The sequence below is a fragment of the Geotrypetes seraphini genome, chromosome 11, assembly GCF_902459505.1.
Source record: "Geotrypetes seraphini chromosome 11, aGeoSer1.1, whole genome shotgun sequence".
In the NCBI taxonomy this organism is placed as follows: domain Eukaryota; kingdom Metazoa; phylum Chordata; class Amphibia; order Gymnophiona; family Dermophiidae; genus Geotrypetes; species Geotrypetes seraphini.
The window spans coordinates 81,851,933-81,871,410 of NC_047094.1; the positions used below are offsets into that span (position 1 = coordinate 81,851,933).

A 19,478-nucleotide genomic window follows, 5' to 3' on the forward strand; every position below is an offset into this window, starting at 1 on the left:
TATGTCTAGATCATTTATAAAGATGTTGAAGAGCACGGGTCCAAGCACCGAACTCTGCGGCACCCCACTGGTGACGCTCTTCCAGTCCGAGTATTGTCCATTTACCCCCACCCTCTGTTTCCTATCCGCCAGCCAGTTTTTAATCCACATGAGTATTTCACCCTCGATTCCATGGCTCGCAATCTTCCGAAGTAGTCATTCGTGCAGAACCTTGTTGAACGCCTTCTGAAAATCCAGATATACAATGTCGACTGGGTCGCCCTTGTCTATCTGACTGTTTACTCTCTCGAAGAAGTGCAGCAAGTTTGTCAAGCAAGATCGTCCTTTTCTGAAGCCGTGCTGACTGGTCCTCATCAAATTGTGTCTGTCGAGGTGACCAATGAGGCGGTCTTTTATCAGCGCCTCTACCATCTTTCCCGGTACCGAGGTCAGACTCATAGGTCTGTAGTTTCCTGGATCTCCCTTCAAATCTTTTTTGAAGATCGGCGTAACATTCGCCACCTTCCAGTCTTCTGGTATCTTTCCTGGTGGGTTTTGAGAATATCTGTCTGCTGTCCCTGGATAACACCAGGGATAACACCAGTATGCTTTATCCCAGGACAAGCAGGCAGCATATTCTCATATGTTGGTGACCTCAAAGCCAACTAAAAAGGGGATGATGGGAGACTTGGCCTTTAAGATAATAAATTTTGTAATACTGCTTGGCTGAAATGGCCATCCCATCTGAAATAATAATGAGAGTAATGAGAGGTGAAAGTATGAACCGAGGACCAAGTGGCAGCTTTGCAGATTTCAATAGGAGTAGAGCGGAGAAAAGCTACTGAAGCTGCCATAGCTCTAACCTTGTGGGCTGTGACACGACCCTCAAGTTGCAGCCTAGCCTGAGCATAGCAAAACGAGATGCAAGCAGCCAACCAGTTGGAAATTGATTTTTTTTTTAAGTTCAATAAGTTTTTATTGAAGTTTAACAAAATAAAACAAGCTGTACAAACACATGACTTCATGTTACAAGTAATTGCAATCACAAGATGCTATACAGTGTAGAATTAATAGGTTGTTTAACAAATAGTATATTAAAATGATTTAAGGAATAACATTAATACAGAGGCATCAAGTGACTGTAAGAAAAAGTAGAAGAAAGTAAAAGAGAAAATAGGAAATCATTGGGTAATAGGCATAAGAGTTAATATCAGGAATAATTATTAAAATATACCCAAAGAGAATAAGAAATGAGAAAGAAGAAGAAGGTTCACCTGAATGTCAAGTTCGTGAGATACTTATATATGATCCCTCCCCTTCGACCCATCAGAGCCCACCACTACAGCAAAACTGGAAATAACCCTAGATGCAGTGGAAAAATGGATGGTAGACCACAAACTGAAACTAAACTCAGATAAAACAAAATTACTTCTGCTCGAAAAGGCCAAAACTCCCACCATTACAGAACTGAAAATTAAAAACACCAAATACCCAATACAGCCCGAACTCAAACTTCTAGGAGTAACGATAGACAGATGCTGCACAATGCAGTCCCAAATCAATAAAACATCCCAGAAAGCTTTTTTAATTATGAGAAATCTACGTAAAATAAGAAAATTCTTCAACCCAGCACAATTCAGGCTAATTGTCCAATCCCTAGTCTTAGGTCTACTGGACTATTGCAATTCCCTCTATCTACCTTGTCCTACCAACATGATAAAACAACTTCAGACTATACAAAACACTGCCCTCAGACTGATCTACTCCCTGAGAAAATATGATCATATTACAACTGCCTTCCTAGACTCTCACTGGCTACCTATGCAAGCACGAATTCAATTCAAATTCTACTGTCTATTATTCAAAGCATTAAACAGCTCCGCCCCCCCCTATCTAAACAACCGCCTAAACCGGATCCTCACCTCAAGACAAAGAAGAACTCCAAACCCTTTTGCCTTCCCTCCACTCAAGGGCACTCAGCGCAAAAAGATGTTTGATAACCTTCTGGCGACGCAAGCAGCAAAACTTAACCACTCCATCTCCAACCTGTTGACGGTAACGGGCGACTTCAAAACTTTTTGAAAAGAAATCAAAACTCTACTTTTCAAAAAATTTATCCAGATATCTTAACCCAACCCTTCCCCCTCCTCCTAGATAAATTCTCCCCCAAAACCTCCACTTAAATAATCTCTTCCTCCCCAAAACACCAACCAAGTATTCAGATCCCTGAAATGTAAAGTAATCTTATTTGTACTCTAACAGTAATCTATTTGTTATATCACACATTAACGTACAGTCAATTTAATATCCAATTTGCAAGTACTTCCAGAATTAATCCAGGTACCTCTCCTCCCTTGTAACAAAAAAAACCCCCAAATAAACCCCAAAACTGTTGTAACTTCACTGCAAATGTCCAGTTAGCTCTTTTGTAATCCGCCTTGAACTGCAAGGTATAGGCGGAATAGAAGTCCCTATGTAATGTAATGTAATGTATAGTGTCCATTTTAGTATTCCGGTCTCTGGAATTCAATTAATAAAATGATATGGAGATTGAGTGTAAGGCATTAAGGGTGCCCACATCCTAACAAATCTTCATATAGTGTGAGATCGTTTGACAGCAATGCGTTCATATTTGGCTACCAGACAGACCGTATGCCACCAAGTATTATATTCAGCCGCAGCCAAATTCTTCCAATTGGTTAGTATTATTTTGATGGCTATTAATATTAGTAGACGTAGCAAATCATTTTCATCTTGGGATAAAGGCAATTGTCCTTGTTCGCTGGCTAAAACAAGAATGTTGAAGGAGCGCGATATGAAATATTGAGCAAATATCATTCCATATACGTCTCCAATATTCAGATAATAAAGGACAATCATAAATCATATACCGTAGAGAACCAATTTTACTGCCGCATGACCAACATTTATCATTGTTTTTGTTACTTAGTTTAGATAGTCTTTGTGGGGGTCCAATAGGTTCTGTGTAGGAAGAAGAACAAGGTTTGACGGTATGCTGCAGATCGACATATTTTAAAAGCTCTGGACCACAAATTACTCCAAACGTCAGACTCAATCGTCATATCTAGGTCTTGATTCCATTTATGTTTGAGATTAATTAAACTCTGTGGTTTTTTTGATCGTATCAATTAATACCATTGAGCCACTTCTTTGTGATTTATGGTCAAGGTTGAGCATATAGTGAAGATATCTGGAGTATCATTAGTTAACTGCAATTTTTTCATCACAAATTTTATTGAATGAATTAGTTGAAGCCAGGAGTAGTAACAATTGGGAGAGAGAATATGACGCGCTGCAAGTTCATGAAATAAGAGCCATCTATCTCCATCTTTCAGTTGTCTAATCTGCCAAATACCAGCGCGCTGCCAATTTTTCCAGTTGATCGAAGCATTTTGGATCTTGATACAGTCGTTTCTCCATATTGGAGTGTATGTCATCTTTAACCATAGGATTTTCAATAGTGACTCCACCTCATGCATTACTTGTTTCATCGAAGAGAGTATGGGATCCATTGACTTCTCCATTTTAGTGAGAGTCATGAACGGTAAAGAGGAGAGAGAGAACAATCCATATCTTTCTTCCTCAAATCTGCGCCAGTTTCCATTAGATTCAAATCTGTCTTCATTTAAAAGCCAACGTGCACCCTGTCTCATCAAAAAAGCACAGTGGTAGTCGTATAAACAAGGAAAGTTTACTCCCCCATCTATTTTTGATGCCTTCAATTTCTTAAGAGCGATTCTCGGAACCCTTTTATTCCACAGATATTGCGTTAACTTATTGTCAATTTTTTTATAGAAGGAAGGTGATAAAAAGAATGGCAACATGCTCAAGACGTAATTAATTTTCAGAGTTATTATCATTTTTATAGCCTCTAATCTCCCCCACCATGACAGTTTCAGTGGAGTCCACTGAAGGAATAGGGAGGATATATTTTTGCATTATTTGGGATGAGCACAAGTCCATCGTCTGAGCTATGATATTACCAAAATTTATGCCTAGATACTTTAACCTCTTAGGAGACCACTGGAAATTATAGTTTTCAACATCAGCTTTTTGTACCAAAATGTTCAATGGCATTAATGGCATTAATGGCATCTTGTTTGCGTTCAGTTTATATCCAGACACTTTGGCATATGATTCAATAGACTCTGTCAAAGGTTGCAACGAATCAAGGGTCGTGTATATCAAGATTGGAACACATACTCAGCAACAACCAGCGGCAGCAGGAGGATGTTAACATCCATAAAGGGAGCACGACTCAAACAGATGGTATCGGAGCCCACTAGGGCCCAGGCGATCCTGGACCTGATACTCACCAATGGGGATAGCGTCTCGGAGGTCTCGGTAGGAGTTATGCTAGCTTCCAGTGACCACAACATGGTGTGGTTCTACCTCAGGAAAGGCTTCCCTAGATCAAACACGAAAACAAAGGTACTCAACTTCCAAGGCACTGACTTCGAACGCATGGGAGATTTCGTCCATCGGACACTGCAGAACCATGCTACGACCGATAATGTGGAGGCTATGTGATCATCCCTGAAATCTACCATACACGAAGCAACAAGCCTCTACATAAAATCAGAAAATAAACGACGGAGAAACAACAAACCCCAATGGTTCTCCGCAGAGATCTCGGACCTCGTCAAAGAGAAGAAAAAAGCATTTATTTCCTACAAACGAACAGAGAAAAGGGAAGCTAAACTAGAACATATGGCCAGGTCTGCAGCGGTCAAAACGGCAGTTAGGGAGGCCAAACTTCGAGTAGAAGAAACTCTAGCAATAAACATTAAGAAAGGGGACAAATCCTTCTTCAGGTATATTAGAGACAAAAAAAGGAACATGGACGGGATAGTACGCCTTAGAAAACCAGATGGGAAATACGCAGAATCAGATTCCGATAAAGCTGAACTACTGAATGAATACTTCTGCTCGGTCTTCACCTGCGAGGCACCGGAGCACGGTCCGCAGTTGCAGGCAAGGCAAAGCGCGGAAGCCCCGTTTAGGAATTTCGTGTTCACACCCGGCGAGGTCTACTACGAACTGACAAGACTCAAAGTGAACAAAGCCATGGGACCGGACAATCTACACCCCAGGATGCTCCGTGAGCTGCGTGATGTCCTGGTGGAACCGTTATCAGTGCTCTTCAATCTATCCTTAAGTACGGGGAGAGTCCCCTTAGACTGGAAAACAGCTAACGTCGTTCCACTGCACAAAAAGGGTTGCAGGTTAGAGACTGCAAATTACAGACCGATGAGTCTCACATCAATAGTATGTAAACTCATGGAAACACTAATCAAACGTAAATTGGATGCAATCCTGTATGAGGAGAACCTACAGGATCCCAGTCAGCATGGATTCACCAAGGGTAGGTCCTGCCAATCCAATCTCATCAGCTTCTTTGACTGGGTAACAAGAAAGCTGGACTTGGGAGAATCCCTGGACGTCGTGTACCTAGACTTCAGTAAAGCTTTTGATAGCGTCCCACATCGCAGGCTGTTGCACAAAATGAAATCAATGGGGTTAGGAGAAATACTAACTACATGGGTCAATGACTGGCTGAGTGGTAGACTTAAGAGGGTGGTAGTTAACGGTACCCTCTCTAAAACATTGGAGGTGACCAGTGGAGTACCGCAGGGCTCAGTCTTGGGCCCGCTCCTTTTCAACATATTCATAGGGGACCTAACCCAGGGGCTTCAAGGTAAGATAACATTATTCGCTGACGATGCCAAACTATGTAATATAGTGAGAGACGGCAATTTGCCCGATAGTATGACACAGGACCTGCATTTGTTGGAGCATTGGTCCTCGACCTGGCAGCTAGGCTTCAACGCTAAGAAATGCAAGGTCATGCACCTCGGCAACAGAAATCCGTGCAGAACTTACACCTTGAATGCTGAGACCTTAGCTAGGACTTCTGCACAACGAGACTTGGGAGTGATCATCAGTGCAGACATGAAAACTGCCGATCAAGTAGAGAAGGCTTCATCTAAGGCAAGATAGATGTTGGGTTGCATCCGCAAAAGTTTTGTCAGCCGGAAGCCTGAAGTCATATTGCCATTGTACAGAACCATGGTAAGACCTCATTTGGAATACTGTGTGCAATTCTGGAGGCCACATTACTGTAAAGATGTGCTGAGAATAGAGTCGGTTCAACGGATGGCCACCAGGTCTCGGGGCTCAAGGATCTCTCGTACGAAGAGAGGCTGAAAAATTTGCGGCTCTACTCTCTCGAAGAACGTAGGGAGAGAATAGACATGATCGAGACATTTAAGTATATCACCGTCCGTATCGAGATGGAAGAGGAGATTCTCTTTCTCAAGGGACCCTCGGCCACAAGAGGGCATCCACTCAAACTCAGGGGCGGGAAATTTCATGGCGACACCAGGAAGTATTTCTTCACCGAGAGTGGTTGATCCTTGGAATGAGCTCCCGGTGCAGGTAATCAGGCCAACAGCGTGCTAGATTTTAAGAGCAAATGGGATGCCCATGTGGGATCCCTCAGAGGGTTAAGCTAATGAGATCAGTCATTAGTAGTGGGATCTCTAGGAAAGTAGACTTGGGGGTGGGTAAGTAGTGTGGGCAGACCTGATGGGCTATGGCCCTTATCTGCCGTCATTTTCTATGTTTCTATGACATCATCAGCATAAGCCAAAAATTTTACTTCGACTTGTCCCTGCTTAACTCCAACAATGTTCGCATTGTTGAGTATGGAAATCAATAATGGTTCTAAGGCGAGGTTGAAGAGAAGTGGCGACAGTGGGCTTCCTTGTCTTGTTCCTGTTGTGGGATGGAACGAAGACGATGACAAACCATTAATACGTACATTTATAGTGAGAGCAGCATATAGTATTTTAATCATGTCGATAAATTCCTTGCCAATTCCAAACCAGCGCAACGTGTTCAAAATGAAGTTCTATTCAACGCGGTCAAATGCTTTTTCCGCATCTAATGCCAGGGCTAGTAGTGGAGTTTGACATTGATTAGCATGTTGTATCACATTAGTAAACATTCTGGTATTATCACTGGAAAGTCTACCCGTTATGAATCCATTCTGTTCCGTTCCAATGAGCTTGGACATTATGCTTTGAAGACGGGAAGCGAGAATCTTGGCATATATTTTTGCATCCACATTAATTAGTGAAAGTGGTCGATAGTTAGGAATGGGCAGAGGGTCTTTACCTGGTTTAGGTAATACTATGATGTTCGCTTCTGTAAAATAATTGAAGAAAGCAAGAAGATGTACATTTAGTATATCCTGAAAGATGCTGTAAAATTCGGATGTTAGGCCATCTGGGCCTGGCGATTTCTTTTTTGCCATCGCTTTCAAAGTAAATTGAATGTCCTCCAAAGTGATGGGTGTTGACAAGTGTTTATTATCTTCTTCCGATATTGTAGGGTGATTTATCTGATCTTGGAGAATTGTTTCCGCTGAAGACGATGTTGTTTCGGATATATACAAGATTTCATAAAATTCCTGAAAGCATTGTGAAATCTGTGGGTCAGATGTAGGGTTACTGTCGGCACCAATGACAGTGTGTATGTTGAGTTTTTCTTCCCTGACTTTTAAGTAGTTGGCTAAGGCATGTCCACTCTTATTATTGTCACTGTAATAATTGACCGATTGCATAAAGATAGCATTGCCAGCTTTCCTACTGAGCTAGTGTTAGTGCGGCCCCAGAAAAATTTTTTTTGGCCAATGCGGCCCAGGGAAGCCAAAAGGTTGGATATCCCTGAACTAGAGGTTCACAAGATGATAGTGTAATCTAAGTTATAACAAGCTACAGTAGTTCCCTCATGATACTACAAACAGGAATCATAGAAAGAGGCTTGTTTTGGATAATTATATTCTGTTTCTTATAGCCTGCAAATTTCAACTTAGATTCTATGCAGATTACAAAAACCAGTTAACCCTCATTTTAGGGAATTACAATTATTAAAACCAATACAACAGTATAGTTAGTAACCCTCTTTAAAAAGGTTTCAATACTTTACAAAAAGAATAAGAATCAAACTCTTAAATGAAAAGGCAAGCTATTCCAAATTCCAGGTCCCCGATATACGAAAAATGACTCAATCATATGTATCCATTATATGAGGGTTCTTCAAGAAGTTTCCAATTTCATATTTTCATGGGAAATGGTTAGGGGTGGGAAAAGTGGTAAGAGGGGGTGTCGTAGAATGTCATGTTACTAGTCAGTCAGGCAAGCCAGCACACCTTGCAGGTTGTGATGTAATTTGCTTTTGAGATATTTAATAAATATTGCTTAAAATAATAAAAGTGCAGAAACATTTTGAAGATCCCTCATACATGTAAAACTGAAGGAAAATTTAGCTTATAACGTTTCATTTTCCTAGCAGATACAGATGAATTAGGAATATTCAGTGCAGAAACCAAATTAAGCCCTAAAATAACATTGTAAATCATGCACACTATTTTAAACTGTACTCACTTTTCACTGGAAGCCAGTGAAGTTCAATCAACTGGAGAGCGATATTTTTGAATCTGTTAGAACAGAAAATTTATCTGGAGGCTTTGTTTTGCAACAGTTCCAATCTCCTATACATTTTCTCACACAATCCACAATAAAGAGAATTACAATACTCTAGGGGCATAGAATGTTTTTAACAGTACTCCTAAAGCTTTCTTCAGTTAAGAAAGACCATATCCCCTTAATTGCCTTAATAAAAAAAATCCCACAAAAAAAACCCTCTCTCACAAGGGCATTACCCTGATGTTCAAAATTAAGCCTGGAATCAACTATAATGCCAAGAATTTGGGCAGCATTCTCTCTCTAATTTCAAAAGTTTGTTTGGAACCAGATACTCAATCTTTCCACTATTTTTCTCAAATAATCTAAATTATCAACAAATGCATCTCTCCCAGAGCATAATAAAAAAAAAACATATAATTGCATAAGAATATAATATATCTAGATATTTAAATTTATCATCTAAAAACCTCAAATATACACTGCACTGTTCACGCAAGAAAAGTGTTTATGAACAACTTGAAAAACTGAAGGAGGACAAAGCCATGAGAATGGATGGCATCCATCCCAGGATATTGAGGGAACTCACAGAAGTTCTGGTGGGTCCTCTAAAAGTTTTGTTCAATAACCCTTTAGATAAGGAAGAGGTTCCGCAGGATTACAAAAGAGCGGATGTGGTCCCTCTTCACAAAAGTGGTTGCAAAGATGAAGTGGGAAATTACAGATCAGTAAGCCTCACTTCAGTTATTGGAAAAATAATGGAAGTGTTCCTGAAGGAAAGGTTAATGAATTTCCTGGAATCCAATGGGTTATAAGATCTGAGGCAACATGGCTTTACTAAAGATAATAATCTTTATTGTATCACAGCTCTCTTTCAACTTACAATCTTATATGTTAAAAACAAATAACACTCACATTACAGATATACATTGATTCAGTGACCAATGACGCTAAAAAGTTCATGCGGCTAGATATTAAGCCAAATCTTCTTCTTCAAATTACTGCCATCAAATAAAGTGGCAGAACAAATGTAAAGTCCAAAATAGCGTCAATTGGAGTTTTGTGCAACTAGTGCAATATATGTAAACGATTGATTAATGTACAAAGAGTGCTCTTCAAATTTCAAGTTTATTAGTTTTTATATACCGCCTATCAAGGTTATCTAAGTGGTTCTACAATCAGGTACTCAAGCATTTTCCCTATCTGTCCCAGCGGGCTCACAATCTATCTAACGTACCTGGGGCTATGGAGGATTAAGTGACTTGCCCAGGGTCACAAGGAGCAGCGGCGGGGTTTGAACCCACAACCCCAGGGTGCTGAGGCCGTAGCTCCATCTACTGTGCCACACACTCCTCCTGTGCATTTTACTTCAATGCCTGGCCCCCCGACCCAGGTTTCGTGTTCTTCGTCAGGAGGGGTCTAGGTTAAAAACAAACTACAATTAAAACCAATTTATATTTAAAACTAATACAAAACTACCTGCATACCTGAATCACTCTTATCCAGACTTCTAATTAAACTCTTCATATATCCTTAAAGGTCAGATAAACGTACCTGCACAGGCTAACCAAACTGGGGAAACGGCACCGGAACAGGAACTGGCTGAGGAAACCAAAGTTCCCTGATTTCAATATATACACACGGGCACACCCACCAAACTAAATCTCTATCTTCTTAAAACCGGAAATGACATTTCACCCGAGGATACCACACATACACTTAAATATTCAACCACTCGATTTCGAAATTTAAACCGTTGGGGAATAACGTATTCCAATTATAAATAAATCGTTGTCCTTTTTGTAATAAAAGTTTACAAATATCACCTTCATACTGGGTGATGTGAACAAGCACAGTGTACTTAAGGTCTTGTAATGAGTGATTCTCTCTCAACCAATGATCTACCAAGGGGGCGATTACTCTGCCCCTGCGGATATTGCTAAGATGTTCAACAATACGTGTTTTAATTTTCCTACTTGTTTGACCAATATACAAAAATCCGCAGATCACACAATACACCACCCCCTGGGAGTCGCAGTTGGTGCCCGTAGAAAGGTCAAATTTCTTCCTCTGTGACATTGGAATAGTAATGAAAGGTTGACACCACACAAAACCGCAAGTACTACAATGACCGCAAGGTTTATGAGCAGGCAATCTCTGTGTACTATGAGACCCCTCCTGATGAAGAACACGAAACCTGGGTCGGGGGGCCAGGCATTGAAGTAAAATGCACAAGGCACTTTAAGAGCACTCTTTGCACATTAATCAATCGTTTACATATATTGCACTAGTTGCACAATACTCCAATTGACGCTATTTTGGACTTTACATTTGTTCTGCCACTTTATTTGATGGCAGTAATTTGAAGAAGAAGATTTGGCTTAATATCTAGCCGCATGAACATTTTAGCGTCATTGGTCACTGAATCAATGTATATCTGTAATGTGAGTGTTATTTGTTTTTAACATATAAGATTGTAAGTTGAAAGAGAGCTGTGATACAATAAAGATTATTATTCAAATCATCACAGAATACTTGAAATTTACTCCCTAACAGTAGATATATTTACTAAAGATAAATCATGCCAAACGAGCCTGATTGAATTCTTTGACTGGGTGACCAGAGAACTGGATCAAAGTTGTGTGCTAGATGTAATTTAAGAACATAAGAGTGTGTTTATGTTTCGTTGCAGGTCCTCGCAATCCTCCTGCATCTTCACTACTCGGAATAACTTCGTATCGTCTGCAAATTTAATCACCTCACTCGTTGTATCAATTTCCAGATCGTTTATAAATATGTTGAAGAGCACAGGTCCAAGCACCGAATCCTGTGGCACTCCACTTGTGACACTTTTCCAGTCTGAGTATTGTCCATTTACCCCCACTCTCTTTTTCCTATCCGCCATACAGTTTTTAATCCACGTATTTCACCCTCGATTCCATAGCTCGCAATTTTTCAAAGTAATCATTCATGCGGAACCTTGTCGAACGCCTTCTGAAAATCCAGATACACAATGTCAGGTGTAGAGATGGCAGGTTGGGATGTAGAAGGGATTGCTGACGCTGAGTAAGCACAGTAGGAAACACTGGTAGAAGAATGGGCTCCCTGGAACTGAGTTGAAGAAGAAGGGAGAACCAATGTTGTCTGGGCCAACGGGGAGCAATGAGAATCATGGTGGCTTGCTCCCTCCGGAGCTTGAATAGAGTCCTTAACATGAGAGATAGAGGAGGAAAGGCATAAAGAAACCGATCTATCCAATCGAGGAGGAACGCATCTGCTGCCAGACGATGAGGGGAGTAGAGTCTGGAACAAAATTGGGGCAGTTGATGGTTGTGAGGAGCCGCAAAGAGGTCCACCTGAGGAGTGCCCCATTGAGCAAAGATGGACTGAAGAGTGACAGGGTCATGTGTCCACTCGTGAGGTTGAAGAATTCGGCTGAGGTTGTCTGCTAATGAATTCTGTTCACCTTGAATATAGACAGCTTTCAGGAACAGACTGCGATCTGTCGCCCAAGACCAAATCCTTTGAGCCTCCTGACATAATTGAAGAGAGCCGGTCCCATCCTGCTTGTTGATGTAGTACATTGCGACTTGGTAGTCTGTGCACAGAAGAAGAACCTGGGGATAGAGAAGATGTTGAAACGCCTTGAGAGCATAAAACATAGAAAAAAGCGGCAGAAAAGGGCTTTAGCCCACCAAGTCTGCCCATTCCAAGTATCCCCCCCCTGAATTCACTCCCTTAAAGATCCCACATGAGTATCCCATTTTCTCTTAAAATCCATCACGCTGCTGGCCTCAATCACCTGCTGTGGGAGTCTGTTCCAATGATCCACCACTCTTTCGGTGAAGAAGTACTTCCTGGAGTCGCCATGAAACTTCCATCGCTCTGAGTTCCAGGAAGTTGATGTGATGTTGACGCTCCTGGACCGTCCAAAGTTTGTAGGTGGTCCAGGTGTGCTCCCCATGCAGGCAAATGGAACGATTGGCTTAGTAACGTTTTCGCGGTCTCATCATCCTACTTCAATTTTAGAAAACAGGTAAAAACGAGCTTGTTCAATCGATTTGTTAACTAAGAATCTTCTCTGCTCTGCTTACTCAACCAGTATCCCTAATGAACTACACAGCTTTCATATTCCTTCTTTATGTAAGATTGTATAACTCCCATATTCCTTCATTATGTAAGATTGTATTGCTGACTTTGATTGTAACCTCTTCGCTGACTTTGACTGTAACCTCTTCGCTGATTGTCCAGCGCTTCTTGCTGTAAACCGCCTTGAACTTCTATAGCTTTGGCGGTATATAAGAATAAAATTATTATTATTATTATTATTATACGGGGAAGCATCTGTGGTGGTGATCATGTGATGAGGGGGCAGATGGAAGAGAAGACCTCTGGAAAGATTGGAGGAGTTCAACCACCAGTGCAGAGACTGCCGAAGAGACGATGTCACAGATATATGTCGTGAACATGGATCTGTCGCCTGTGACAATTGAGTGGCCAGGGTCCACTGAGGAGTACGTAGGCGAAGACGGGCAAGGGGGGTAACATGAACTGTGGAAGCCATGTGTCCCAAGAGAACCATCATTTGTCTGGCAGAAATGGTGGAGTGAAGGAGCATGTGATGACAGAGTTGAAGCAGGGTCTGAAGACGGTCAGAGGGAAGAAACGCTCTCATGAGATTGGTGTCCAGGATCGCTCCAATGAACTGAAGTCGTTGAATGGGAATGAGATGCAACTTTGGGTAATTGATTTCGAACCCCAGAAGGTGAAAAAAAGAGATGGTCTGGTTCGTGGCTTGAACCACTTGCTGAGATGAAGGAGCTTTGATCAACCAGTCGTCCAGATAAGGAAAAACCTGGAGACTGTGAGTTCTCAGAAATGCAGCCACCACTATAAGACACTTGGTGAATATCCTGGGAGACGAGGCGAGGCCGAAGGGTAGCACTTTGTATTGGTAATGACGGTGATGGATGAGAAATCTGAGATACCGCCTGGACGTCAGATGGATAGGAATGTGTGTATAAGCTTCTTTGAGATCTAGGGAGCATAGCCAGTCGCCCTGAGTGAGGAGGGGATAAAATGTGGCAAGGGAGAGCATTTTGAATTTCTCCCTGACCAAACATTTGTTGAGGTCCCTGAGATCTAAGATGGGCCTGAGATCTCCGGTCTTTTTGGGGACCAGAAAGTACCGGGAGTAAAATCCCTGCCCCCTCTGATCTAGAGGAACTTCCTCTATGGCGTTCAGAAGAAGAAGGGATTGTACCTCCTGAAAGAGTAGGGAGAACAGAGGTGTTCAAAGCAGACTCTTTTGGAGGGCTGTCTGGTGGAAGAGTCTGAAAATTTAGAGAGTAACCGTGGTGAAGGATGGAGAGAACCCACTGGTCTGAAGTGATGAGTTCCCAACGGTTGAGAAAAAACTGAAGACGTCCCCTTATAGGTTGAGGTAGAGGAGATGAAGGAGGGAGACTGGCTATGTCCTGAAGAAGCATGTCAAAAGGGCTGAGCAGCTTTAGGCGTAGCAGTGGTTTTCACTGGTTGCTGCTGTTGTGGACGAACCTGTCGCTGCTGCTGCAGACGTGGCTTACGAGGTTGGTTTTGAGGAGGCTGAAGTGGACGAGCAGTATAACGTCTTTGATAGGAAGACTGCTGTCGAAAAGGGCAAGTAGGTGGAGGTTTCTTTTTGTTCTTCAATAAAGTATCCTACCTGGTCTCGTGAGCCGATAATTTCTGAGTGGTGGTATCTAGAGATTTGCCAAATAATTCATCACCGAGGCAAGGTGCATTTGCTAGGCGGTCCTGGTGAGTGACATCGAGTTGGGAGACACGAAGCTAGGCTAAACGTCTCATGGCGACAGCCATTGCAGTGGCCCTGGAAGTCAACTCGAAGGTGTCATAGATCGAGCGGACCAGAAGTTTCTGCAGTTGGAATAAACTAGAAGTATATTGCTGAAACAAAGGAACTTTACGTTCAAGGAGATACCGTTGTAATGTAGAAACCTGCTGAATCAAATGCTTCAGGTAGAAAGAAAAATGGAAGGCATAGTTACCCGAACGATTGGCCAGCATGGCGTACTGATATAGATGCATGCCAAATTGATCCATGGCCTTACCCTCTCTGCCAGGAGGGACAGAGGCATACACACTAGCTCCCGCAGCTTTCTTCAGAGTAGACTCCACTAGGAGGGACTCGTGAGGGAGCTGAGGCTTGTCAAACCCTGGGATAGGAATTACTTTATACAGGGTGTCAAGCTTACGGGGAGCTCCAGGAATAGTTAAGGGAGTTTCAAGATTTTTATAAAAAGTTTCCCTCAGAATGTCATGAAGGGGTAACTTTAGAAACTCTTTAGGCGGTTGTTCGAAGTCCAGGGCATCGAGGAATGCCTTGTACTTCTTAAGAGTCAGACTCTAATGGGATAGACAGTGTCTCTGACATTTCCTTTAAGAATTTGGAAAATGTAGTCTGTTCAGGCTTACTGCCAGACTCCTGGACAGATGGATCATCGTCATCAGAAGAAACCTCATCGTCGGTACCCAAAGATCAGGGTCTCGCACCGGTGGTAATTGACTTCAAGAGACCGGAGTCGAGGTGTCACCATGAAGGGACTTCCGCATCGACTTGCCCAACCGCATCGACGCGGTACCCAGTTAAGTATGGGAAGCATGGCGTTGTGTCGGCTCCAAAAGTGGTACAAGATCGGAGACCGACTGAACAGTATGGTGCGAGGCTCTGGGTTCTGCCAATAATATCAGCATGGACACCGAGGAAGCCAAATGGACCGGTGCTGAAAATGTCGATGCCGATAATATAGGCTGAGTAACAATCGGCACTGAAGGCTCAGACCGAACAGGCACTGGAAGGTTCGGTGTCAAGAGAGCAGGAAGGAGTTGTTGTAACTGCTCCTTGAGTTGGACCTGCAGTATAGCTGCAATATCCGCCTTAAACTGCAAGGAAAAGGCGGAATAGAAGTCCCTAATGTAATATAATAATGTAATATGGTCGTCCAAGGAAGGCACCGGTACCGCTTTCTTTTTCTTCAGTACCGTAGGTGCCGCTCTACGCTACAGAGAGGAGGAGGCCGATGAAGAGGCACTCACCTCAATAGGAGCGGAGCGTTTGCAAGGGCGCCTCGAGGTCTGCAGGACTTGGCTCACTGCTGACTCGACCGGAGGACCCACCAGGGCAGGGGAAGGTTTCTTAGCTGGCTTACCTGGAGGATGCGACACCGAATAAACTTCTTGCGGTGTTGAAAGGGTCGGCACCGATTTGGTAGAAGCAGCTGACGTCGGAATGGATGTCAAGGAACCGTCCATCCCGGCACCGAAAATAAGTTTTTGCTGAAATTGGCGATTCTTCAAGGTGCGCTCTGGAGAGACGCATAACGGGTGCAAGATGAAGTCCTATGATCCGGACCCAAACACTGGAGGCACCAATTGTGTGAGTTGGTCAGAGAGATAGGGCGGGCACACCATTGACACTTCTTAAAACCCGACTGAGGGGGCATGAAGGTAAAAATGGCCACCGCAAAATCGAAGGCAGAGGCTTCAATGATGCCAACAGGCCCCTCTGGGACCAACCAAAAAAATGAAAGAAAAAGGGAAGTATTTTTTTTTTATAAGATGAAAGAAATGAAGAGAAAAAGAAAAGTAAAAGTTCCACAAAACGCGCGAGTGGGAAGGCGAAGAAAAAAGTTTCAACAGCCGTTGAAAAAAAAAACACGCGTCTTCTTAGCTCCGCGGAAACTAAGAAACTTTGTCGCCTTCGTGTGCCTTCGTCGGGCGGGAAGGCACTCGCGCATGCGCGGTGCAGCCTAACTAGAACTTTCTAAGTTCTTAGAGTGCAATCACTCTAAAATTGTCCGTACTGGGGCTCCGTCAGTGCCATCACCCATCAGTTAAGAATATGCTGCCTGCTTGTCCTGGGATTCAAAAAATATAGTGACCATAATGTTAATTGTGCACTCCTCCCCCAGCTGTTCCTAAAGTACTTAGGTAGCTGAACTGTACAATTCCCCACAATTGTTCTCTAGAACTGTTAGTCACTAATCACTAACTTTGTTAGTTCTACTCACTTTGTAGCATTTTTAATCATTGTAAACCGCATAGAGCTTCACGGTCCTGCAGTATATAAACTGTTATTATAACAGCTGCACAAAATAAAGCAAATAAAAAAGTCACGGAATGAGTTGTATTTATTTATTCAATTTTCTATACCGTTCTCCCAGGAGAGCTCAGAATGGTTTACATGAATTTATTCAGGTACTCAAGCATTTTTCCCTGTCTGTCCCAGCGGGCTCACAATCTATCTAATATACCTGGGGCAATGGGGAGATTAAGTGGCTTTCCAAGGGTCACAAGGAACAGCGTGGTTTGAACCCACAACCCTAGGGTGCTGAGGCTGTAGCTTTAACCACTGCGCCACACTCTCCCCTTGTACTTAGCTTATATATCCTATAGTGTTCAAAATTCATCATAAGGACTTAAGCAAAGTCGCAGGGAGTAATAATCTTCTACTGAAGCTCCTTCACGCATTTAGGGTTTGACCAAGCTTGGTTTCAGGGACCGATACCCCTTCCTCAGGAACTATAGAACCGCCAAAATTTTAAGCAAACCTCAAGAGCGCTGCTACTCAATACCGTGCTTTGTTGTCAGCTGGGGGCCCTAGCCAATCAGGGGCTTAGGCCCCTCCCTCTGTATCCTGGGATACAGAGGTAGGAGCCTAAGGCACTGATTGGCTTGGCCTCCTTCCTGCTCTTAAATTTGGACAAAGGTACAGGAGAGGGAGTTCAGAGAGCATCTGGTGGCAAGAGGGTGTGGGCATTGCTCCTGCCTTTTATTGGGGGGGGGGGAGGGTAAGGGAAGGTTCACAGGGGGAGGGGGGTCTACATTGACAGGAGAAAGTGGGAATGCTTCCTGCCATTTTTGCTGTTGCAGGTTGCTGAGGCAACAGAGGGATTTAGGGGGGAGGGTTGTGATGGCTGTGGTTGAGAGGGGGCAGGCACAACTTTTAAAACAAATTTTTTTTAATGGGGACAGATATTGTGTTTATTTTTTTTAAAAAAAAGGTTTACTGCCCTGAACAGCTGAGTGGCAGGAGGCTGATCCGGGGCATTCCCTGCCTCTCAGCTGTTTGGGCTTCCCATGCTGGTTCTGCACTTGTGTGTGAGTCGCTCTCACAGTGAGCCACATTTTGGATTTGTAGGTACTTGGAGGGCCTCAGAAAAAAATAGTTAATGTCTCATTAAAGGAATGACAATTTTGCATGAGGTAAAACTCTTTATAGTTTATAAATCTTTCTTTTTGGCTAAGTCTTAATAATATTGTCATTTATAGCTAAAGAGAAATATGATCAAGAAACTTTTATTTTACTTTTGTGATTATGATAAACATACCGAGGGCCTCAAAATAGTTCCTGGCGGGCCGCATGTGGCCCCCCGGGCCATGAGTTTGAGACCACTGGTTTAGTGTCATCTGCAAATTTAATCACCTCACTTGTCGTTCCAATTTCCAGATCATTTATAAATAAGTTAAATAACACTGGTCCCAGTACAGACCCCTGCAGCACTCCACTGTTTACTCTCCTCCATTGAGAAAAATGACCATTTAATCCTACCCTCTATTTTCTATCCGATAACCGATTCCTAATCCATAACTGAACTTTGCTACCTATCCCATGACACTTTAATTTTCTCAGGAGCCTCTTGTGAAGAACTTTTATCAAAAGCTTTCTGAAAATCTAGATACACTATGGGCTCCTTTTACAAAGCCGCATTAGCGGTTTAATGCGCGTAATAGTGCGCGCTAATTTGCCGGCCGCGTTAGGTGCTTCCGCCTCCTCTTGAGCAGGCGGTAGTTTTTCGGCTAGCGCATGCTAAAAAGTTGCATGCGATAAAGCTGCTAACGCGACTTCATAAAAGGAGCCCTATATCAATGGTCTGAAACTCAAACCCTTTGCAGGGCCACCTCCAATCCTTGGTAAAAAAATGCTTTTTCAGCCTTCACATGCTAAGGAAAGTTAGATTCTGCTTCCATCAAAAACATTTTACTCTCTTTGTCCAATCCATCATCCTCTCCAGATTGGACTATTGCAACTCTATCTACTTAAGCCTAACTAAGAAAAGCCTCCACAGACTCCAACGGATTCAGAATGCCGCTGCCAAGCTCAACTTCACTAAAAGTAAATTTGACCATGTCTCCCCGCTCCTGGCCAAGCTCCACTGGCTTCTGATAATTGCCAGGGTCCACTATAAATGCGCCTGTTTAACTTTCAAAATCCTATATGGCAGTGGTTCCCAACCCTGTCCTGGAGGAACACCAGGCCAATTGGGTTTTCAGGCTAGCCCTAATGAATATGCATGAAGCAAATTTGCATGCCTATCACTTCCATCATATGCAAATCTCTCTCATGCATATTCATTAGGGCTAGCCTGAAAACCCGATTGGCCTGGTGTTCCTCCAGGACAGGGTTGGGAATCACTGCTATATGGTATCCTCCCTCCCTTTATCCCTCTTTCTTGGAATTCCTCAAACCCTAATACCACCAGATCCTCCCACAAATTAAAACTATCCTTCCCCTCGCTAAAAGGCAATTCCCACACAGGAAAGCTAGGAACCTCCCTTCACTTCAAAATCACTGAGCTCTGGAACAACCTTACCTCCCCTCTTCGGAACTTGAGCTCTCTCCAAGTTTTCCGCAAACATCTGAAAACCTGGCTTTTCTCAAAAAATGTAAGTCTCCCTCCAACTTAGGAATCAAGGAAACTCTTATATCTTGGCATCCCAAGTCCTCTAAATTTTCTTCACACTTCTACCTCTTACCCTCTGTTGTAGTTTCCTTTCTCTTTCTCCTACTGTAAACCGCGTCGAGCTCTACGAACGTGGAGATGATGGGGTATACAAACCTAAAGATTAGATTAGATTTTGGATTTGCAGGTATTTGGAGGGCCTCAAAAAAATAGTTAATGCTTTATTAAAGAAATGACAATTTTGTAT

At 42.8% G+C, this 19,478-nt stretch overlaps 1 protein-coding gene across 4 annotated transcripts in view; it reads right to left on the reverse strand.

Annotated features, from left to right (window-relative positions):
* LOC117369113 (zinc finger protein 704-like) overlaps window positions 1–19,478 on the reverse strand; it is a 147,578-nt gene that overhangs the window by 20,592 nt on the left and 107,508 nt on the right. For 3 of the 4 annotated variants that reach the window (XM_033963132.1, XM_033963135.1, XM_033963131.1), the window contains one exon: window positions 8,451–8,503. The exons of the other annotated variant lie outside the window; for it this stretch is intronic. In XM_033963132.1, the coding sequence (XP_033819023.1) occupies window positions 8,451–8,503 (53 nt within the window). The remainder of the gene's footprint in view (window positions 1–8,450; window positions 8,504–19,478) is intronic. 4 annotated transcript variants of the gene reach the window in all.